This window comes from Triticum aestivum, chromosome 3B (genome assembly GCF_018294505.1).
Source record: "Triticum aestivum cultivar Chinese Spring chromosome 3B, IWGSC CS RefSeq v2.1, whole genome shotgun sequence".
In the NCBI taxonomy this organism is placed as follows: Eukaryota; Viridiplantae; Streptophyta; class Magnoliopsida; order Poales; family Poaceae; genus Triticum; species Triticum aestivum.
In genome coordinates, this window is record NC_057801.1 from 424,645,578 (window position 1) to 424,653,890 (window position 8,313).

Sequence of the window (8,313 nt, forward strand, 5' to 3'; positions counted from 1 at the left end):
TTAATACACATATGGGTGGATTGGTTGGGGCACCTGAAGAAACCAGTGCTCGCCCATGGGAATCCTGGAGTACCCGTGTGATTTTCCCTCGGTTCGCCACCCAGGCTCAAAGGGATCATATGATATTTCATGCCTAAAAACTTCCGTGTGCAGCCACAAGTCATTATGGGCTCTGTCATAGTTGAGTAAGTTGTGTGAGATCTTGAAGAGGTGGACTAGCAGATATAGGGGAAAGTAGGTGTACTGGTCTACCCAGAGTAGAGAGTTAATGCTTCAGAAAGACTATGTCTCGATCTTCCGATCATGGATGCGGTCGAGTCTTGTGGGGAAAAGTGTGCAACCTCTACAGAGTGTATAAACTAATCATGGTTAGCCGTGTCCCCGGTATGGACAATTTGAGTATCTAGAAGTGGATATTTATGTTGATCTCATCACTCCTTAATTAATGTATTGGGTTTGATGATGATACTTGGTTAAATTTGGGAATTGAGTTTGAGGAACCTTCTCAATATTGGTATAATTTTTTAGTAAACAAAATGTGTTTCTTTGTTGTAGGAAAAAATTAGCTTTATGCAAAATATTTAAACTTAGAGACTCCACCAGCCAAATATGCATGTAGATATAGTTTCTTGCATTCATTTGCTCTACAGGGTAACTCTGCCAGCATATTCCATGTGCTGACCTACACGGCTGCAACGTCTCATGTTGCAGACTTTACCGACGAAGAATAAGGTGCGCTAGTTCATTGTCATGCACTCAGCTATGCCGTTGGAAGTTGATGGACTCATTTATCTTCGAAGCTTCCGTGGTTATTTTGTTTAGATGGCCTTTAGCCATATTATTTGTATAATAAATACTCTTTATGAGGACCTCGATGTAATAAGTGTGTGACTGAACTCTGTTATAATTCCTCGAGTACTGTGTGTGTCAGTATACCGATCCAGGGATGACACTTAAAGCACAGAGACTTCGGTCCATTGAGATCGTGGTCACTATAGGCTTTGTCGCAGCTCGTCAGCGTGATCATGCCGGCATGGCCATCTCTTGCCGTTAGGACCGTGCACGTATGCAACTGATATGATCTCGCAAGTGGATGAGACGTCATAGGATGACTTTCTCGCAAGTGGATGAGACGTCATAGGATGACTTTCATTAGGTGGTGCTTCTCGAATGTCCGATCTTCAGCTCTGGGTTGAGAATTATAGGTTTGACTCTAATTTGTTGTACATGTATATGGTGACGTTCTTGTCATTACCCTCATGAAGGCATTGCTTGAAGTTTGCTCGAACTTGTTTTTTAAGGGGAAACCCCAGGATCAACTCTTTGACGGTTGGATCCGACAAGACGTCATAGGATGACTTTCATTAGGTGGTTCTTCTCGAATGTCTGATCTTCAGCTCCGGGTTGAGAATTATAGGTTTGACTCTAATTGGTTGTACATGTATATGGTGACGTTCTTTGTGTCATTACCTTCATGAAGGCATTGCTTGAAGTTTGCTCGAACTTGTTTTTTAGGGGGAAACCACAGGATCAACTCTTTGACGGTTGGATCCGGCAATGACGATGCTTGTTGTCATTCCCCTTTTGGAGATGTCACTTTCAGAATTTTTTTTGTTGGATGACACGGTAGGAGGTGATGGTCACTGTTGTACAATCATACTACTGTTTTTATCGCTTTGGTTTTCCCCCTCTCTTCACCTAGACATAGCTTTGTGATTCTTTGTATACGTGTATTGTTGATTGTGTGCATCCTAGTTATATGCTCATTATGATTATATCTATCGACGCTACATTACGCATCAATAAAAAGCATCATCTGTCGGGAAAAAACAAGCTATACATTTTCCTTATAACTTAACTACTTAAGCATATAGAGCAGCAGTTTTGTATGATCGGACACTTACAAATTTACACCTCCGGGACGTAAATACAAGGGGGGAATCATGTAGAATAACGGATTACATTCCAAGATGTAAACTCTGGCAGGTATACCTTTAAAAGCATTGTGCATTGCTTAACGCACTGCAAATGCCCGAGAAGTACCTGTAAAATGCTTGATTGACCCTATCAATGGCTTAGAGGCACCAGAATGCCTCAACCTATAAACACCAGAGGCAGCATCGTCGGGAATGGTCCACTCCAGCGTCGCGAAACTTCTTGGACTGAATTTTGAAGGCCTAGACCACTTGAATTGCAATGACCAATCATCATCATCATAGACAGGAATCCAGTCGTTACCATTGAGCTTCTCAACAAGTGCGAAGGTGCCCTCAGTTAGAAGGTCATTCCTTGGACAGGCCGAATAGAATGTAGCATTCACAGTAGTGCCCTTCCTGAAGTTTGAGTTTGCTGCAACGTCCGAGCTAACATCCCCAAAGTGAACACCAGGAGGAGTAGAGTCATACATAACACCTGGCAATAGTCCAATTTGCTTCTCCAACATGTCAGGAGGTTGGATGTTTGTGGGGACCTCTTTGTTTTCAACCATAGCTGTGGCAAGTTTCTGAAACTCTTGAATGTATGCACTCAAGGTGTGGGGACCGTACAATGTTGACGCACCCTGCAAAACATGTTTATGCCAATGAATTATTCATGCAGTGATACATATGCTGAGTGGGTCTATTTTATGTGTTTGATGGGTTCAGGTTAAAGATACATCAGATCTTTAGCAAAGAAGCATCAATGAAAGCCAACTGGTATAAATGTGGAGTTTCTAGCAAAAAACAAGATATAATTTTTCTTTAGTTTGCACTACAAAAAATGGATGGGGCTGAAACAAGTTCTGACATTGCAGGACATCTTCAAATCATGACACTTGATTCTAGTGCAGCCTTGCAAGCAAATTGAAGAGTAATAACCAGCATTCTAACACATCTCTACTGAGTAGAGATGTATGATTTAGCCATATCAATTAATCCCATAAAACCCAGTAACTCTGTAAAAATATGCCAGAAAAGAATAACTATGAGAAGAAAAAAAATTGTGCAACATCTGTTTTGTTGGATATACCTCGTATCTTTGGATCTGGTATTCTTCAAATGTTGTGACATACTGAGAATATGTGTTTGTCAGCCCCGCAAGAACAACATGAATATTTGTACCAAATTCACCATTGCTGCCACTTATCAGTACATTTTTTACAGCATCGCGTAGCCGCCTGCCGGCCATTGTCGTGAATTCTGTACCAAAACATAACAAAAGAATTAGGAGTGCTGGCACGCATTGTTGCTGAGGAATGAGTATTTGCCTTGCTAGCTCTATATCCCTAGCAATTGCCCACCTAACTCTTGCCCCACAAGGCTATGCGTTTGGCACAGCTAAAAAACCTTGCTATGTAAAGCAAGCTCGCTATATGGGCAAGTTCTTCATTTTGTCAGTTGTGGACTTGTGGCCCACTAAGTAGTTCCTAATAATTACTATATACTATTTTCAGTAAAGTTATATTAAGACACAAAATACACATTAAGTGGGCCATCTTTTCATTGCCTAGCAAAGCAAAATGGGAAAATGATGCAGACATGCATGTTGCAGCTGCTGTTGAGAAAAAAAAAACGGTAACACAAACATTTTACAGCATGAGCATGGCATTATCATAACATATCTCAATAGATCAAAGAACCACATGCACTTCTAACTTGAAAGACATCCTAGGATTGACGAATTGTAATATACCTCCTGGAACACACAAGATAACCAGCTGACCAATTCTTATGATCTGGATGGGAAGTATCGCAGGCTGCAAAAGATTACAAAAATCAATACAAGACCAGCAAATAAAAATTGTGTTAATTCAGTAAGTTGTTTCTAGTAAGAGATCATCTTTTTTGGAAGTTAGCAGGCGAGCTGCAAAGTTAACTGATCAGGGGAAAATCTAGTTAGAAATCATGGTTCTGATTTGAATATTGTGAAGCTTAGGAACAACAGGTGCTTTGCAGTAACAAATGAAGACTGAACATGAAGATATATGATGGCTACACTTTAAGCTCTTGAACTAAGTAACTCCCATGAGAAAATAAATAAATAAAATTGGTTAAAGAAAAGTAAGGAATGTGACATTCGCCTATATATATCAGCCTATACAGTGCTGGTTCGATGTAGCAGCAATATAGGTCCTTATCATGGTGGCGTTAGTTTCAACTATCAAGTGAAATAACAATTAAGACGTTCCAGAGGAAGCAAAGCAACAAGCCTGCTTATGATCACTGAAAACAGCAAGTCATACCGCCCAATCATATGGTTCCTTCATTTCACCAGTGTCCAGCAATATTGGTTTTGGAGCTTGGCACTCAACTTGCTCTTTCCCTGGTGTCTTTAGTAAGTTCCTCACTAATCTCCAGAAAGGGTTTCCCTGATAAGACGAGCTTCGCAGTCAATGAATAGCACATCATCAAATTCTGAAGAATATATTTAATTGATATACTGAACCTTGTCATCTCCTTGTTTGAAATCAAAAGCTCCAGGGCCATCTGTGGTTCCAGCAGCAAATGCAAATCCCATGGCTGCTGGGCATGTTTTCACCACCTGCGGACCGCCCGTACTTGTAGAAACACTAACTTTGAGTTGAGAGAAATCTAAGTAGGTGTGTCGATAGTCAATTTTTCCTTGTATTTCTTCAGAAGCTGAATTAAAGAGATCTACAGCCTTCAGAAATTGCCTATTCCCAATTATGCGGGTACTTTCAAACTCATTAGGATATCTGCAAGACAGCAAAATTTCATTTATACCTAGTAGTGGCTTATGTGTACGGAAGGTTAATAAATTGTTATGCATGATGAATACCCTGGGCCTCGTCCATAGCAAAGTTCGTTCTTCCCATTACATGTGCTGTGATTGAAGTCACAAGGAAGATGGGTGTCTATGCAAAACGTCCCCAGGACATTTGGACTAACATCTCCACAGTTTGACTGGCAAAACGCGGAAACAAATTTTGGATTGTTTTCTTGAGAACTTCTAATGCGTCTAGTGATATTTGAACCTGCCAACCGTCTTCCACCCGATGCCTCGTAGGATGATGCCAATTGCATTAAGTCGTCAGCTGAACAAAAGCAATGGAGAAAATAATCAGGTTTATGCACAACCTAATATGTTTTATTCCAATACACTATCTAAACAATGCAAGAATCATGTAGCATGTAACATACTTATCTCATCCGGTTCTGGTATTATTGTAGAGACTCTTCTCGGAAGTACAGATGTCATGTGCAAAAATCCAAGATCATCAGAACTTGCAACACCTGTCTGCTTTGGAAGGCCATTCTTTTCAGCCCAGTCTTCCATGAAACGTGCAGCTGCTCCTTTGTTATCACCACTTATCAAAGAATTTGTGCGACTCATTGATGTTCCGTGAGTCGCAAACCAATTAAAACTTCCAACTGGACCCGATCCATCATCTACAAACTTAACAAGGGTCATTTCTTTATCAACATTGTATTTGTATTTGCTTCTCTCTTCAGCAGGGTTATTCAGGTACGCGCTCGGGCTGCGATTCACACCGGCATCAAGAAGGTCACCTGAAAATCAAGCTTCAGAGATTGATAACGAAATCTTTGCAACAGCTAAATCTAAGATTAGCCAGCATCACAAGACCATACAGAGAGAAAAACGCAGGCAGCATACAGGGAATAGAACATGCAAAATTATACTCTGGTGCACTTATTACTCCCTCCGTCCCAAAATAAATGTCTCAACTTTGTACTAGGTTTAGTACAAAGTTGTACTAAGTTTGAGACACTTATTTTGGGACGGAGGGAGTATTATATAGCTGCAGTTACGAGAAATAAGATTGTAGCCAGACTTCAAGGAACATTTAAAGACCAAACTGAAACTAAATGACATTATAGAGTGAAGTGGATGACACTCCAAATACTACCCATCGAATGTATTTTAATTAGATGTGTGAGATCAAGATAAATGGTAGTTTGGTAACACATTAGTCCAAGAGAGTGCAAATAGTTTCATACCTTTATTCACATAGATCTTCCCAGGATGGAGGTTGTTATGAGCTTCAACAATGCTTTTCTCAATCCCATCGACAATTACATCAAATGACTGACGAACAAACCCAAGAGAAGTGACAATATAGACTACATACTGCAGATAACCTCCAGGCCCAGCATGGGTATGGATCCCACTGATAGCCACGTTATTCTCATTATAAAGATCACCATACCTGCCCAATTGAGGTTTGCCAAGTCAACCCAACTTTATGAGCATGCAAGGCAGAATCTACAGTTTTATTGAGAAGTAGACCAAGCAGATTACAGTATAAGACCTCAAATAAAGTCACCGAGTGCCTTTGTACAGTATGTATGTGCAATGTGAAATGGCTAAAGTGGCACTGCCTCAGTTCAATAATCTAAATAATGTGCAGCACAATATCAGCAGTTAATGGTGGCTTAACATAATCAAGAAAATAAATCGGGTACAAGTAAGAAGATAACTTCATAATGAACTAATATTTCAAGAGAGATAAATGAGCGAAGGATGATGTAACCAGGCAACCTTAAGCACACTCTAGGAAGAGACATCACACAGAGAGTTGAAACCTACATTTCAGGATTTTCTGATAAGTAAAAAATCAATAGAAGCGAGCTCTTACCTTGCTTTTAGCCTTTCGAGCACCTTTATATTCACAAGCTGCGATGCCATGCAAGCATCCAGATTCACAAAGACAACACGCCTTCCATTAGGCCCAGCAACAATAAACGCGCGTGACTTTAGCCTGAAGTGAATCCCTGATGCAATCTGCTCAGTATTTGCATATCCCATCATGTTAACATCTGCTGCGGGCCCTGTTATGTCATAGCTCCCCATGCCGACCAAATATGGAGAGTCGGAGAGCACCAGGCTGCAATTCTGAAGGACAAGAAGTAAAAGAAGACATAGCCAAATCCTGAACGAACCAAAACCACGGACTTGATAGCGCAAGAAAGATGATGCCTCCATCAGGAACCAGGGAATGGAGTTGTTGATCAACTCATGCGAGTCCAAAATCTCCAGAGAAGAAGAGATTAACTGTACACTGCAAAAGAGAAGAGAGCCTATTACAAAATAGCCGAACATTCTATCGTAATGATGCAACGGGAAATGGTGTAAGCTGTCCAAGAAGGGCTCTAAAAAAACAGTGGCAACACAATTTCACTGTGCTCCTTTACATGAACACATTATGAGCAGACGAGACCTATTGAGCATGAAGAAATTTATGTTGCCTGACATGTGGATTCCTCGACATTGTCACGGCGGAAGCTACAAGAGCATGGCACACATATAGTAGGGCAGATAGTAGGATAATTACACCATTTAAACCTGCTTCTAAATCACCAGGTCGACCGCGCACCCTATTGAATCCTTAAAATGGGGATTGCCAACCAACGCGACCGCATGTCAAGGCCGCGTCTCTCACAAGACAAGCAACCCCTGTAACGTCCAAACTAAGCCAAATCCCACAAGCAAAGCCGCAGCAAAGCGACACGGGCTGCGGCCACTCTCTCACCAAACAAGCAACACTTTCAGTGTGACAGTCTGGGGCACTGGCAGGATACAACGCCAAGACAAAAGCACAACCCAACTCAACCCAACCCAACCGGAGCACAAAATCAACCCCAAATCCGCAGGAACCACACTCAAACCCTGGCACAATTACGCAATTTAATGGCCTGATCCAGCGAAACGCGTGCAATTAGCCACACGTCGGCAGACAAAAAAGAAACGAACAAGCGACGCGACCTGGCTGGAAGGAAGGGGGAGGAGGGCCGAGCAAGCGAACTCACCATGCGAATGGCGAATCTCAACTGGGAAGTGGGAACCTCAGTTGCTGCCGCTGCTGCGCTGGCCGGTCGCCCCCGTCGCCGTTTATTAAATAAACCCACGCCAAGCGCAGACGAGACGCGACGCGATCGATTGGGAACTCCAAGAGCAGGGTGCCTCGTGGTCGTGGCTCACTGGATAAGAGGAGTTTACTAGTAGTAGTACCAAGGCGCTGTCGATCAAATCTGACGAGCGGTGAGGGAGACAGGCGGGAATGAGTATGAGGAGGAGGCAGTGGAGACAGGGGCGGAGTGGCGAAGACGGCGACGGACAGGGTGTGGCGTCCAAGCCACGGCTCGGAAAGGACGGGCCGGTAGATGCGCGGTGGGGTATACTGGTACTATGGTGATGGTGTGGGGGAGGCCTCAACGAAAGTGCGGCTCCGGCCACCGGCTTTGCGCTTTTTCGCGTGACCACCTGACCGGGTTTTACCGGCGGTTCACACCTGAATTTATTGTTGAAGAAATTTGTATAGAAGCTGGTAGATGGCCACGCCTCAAGCCCTTG

At 42.5% G+C, this 8,313-nt stretch overlaps 1 protein-coding gene across 2 annotated transcripts; it reads right to left on the reverse strand.

The window, feature by feature from the left end:
* Positions 1 to 1,817: 1,817 nt before the first annotated feature.
* On the reverse strand, positions 1,818 to 8,102 carry LOC100136985 (neutral ceramidase). 2 transcript variants are annotated; one of them, XM_044493219.1, is made up of 10 exons: positions 7,770 to 8,102; positions 6,599 to 7,021; positions 5,961 to 6,169; positions 5,142 to 5,510; positions 4,780 to 5,035; positions 4,426 to 4,696; positions 4,223 to 4,348; positions 3,673 to 3,736; positions 3,010 to 3,179; positions 1,818 to 2,560 (listed from the first exon to the last, which is right to left on the reverse strand). In XM_044493219.1, the coding sequence occupies exons 2-10, from the start codon at positions 6,943 to 6,945 to the stop codon at positions 2,015 to 2,017; spliced, it is 2,358 nt and encodes a 785-aa protein (XP_044349154.1). In that variant the 5' UTR covers positions 6,946 to 7,021; positions 7,770 to 8,102; the 3' UTR covers positions 1,818 to 2,014. The 2 variants fall into 2 exon arrangements, with proteins under 2 accessions (XP_044349154.1, XP_044349153.1); XM_044493218.1 differs by lacking the exon at positions 7,770 to 8,102 and adding an exon at positions 7,181 to 7,336.
* Between the last annotated feature and the right edge of the window lie 211 nt (positions 8,103 to 8,313).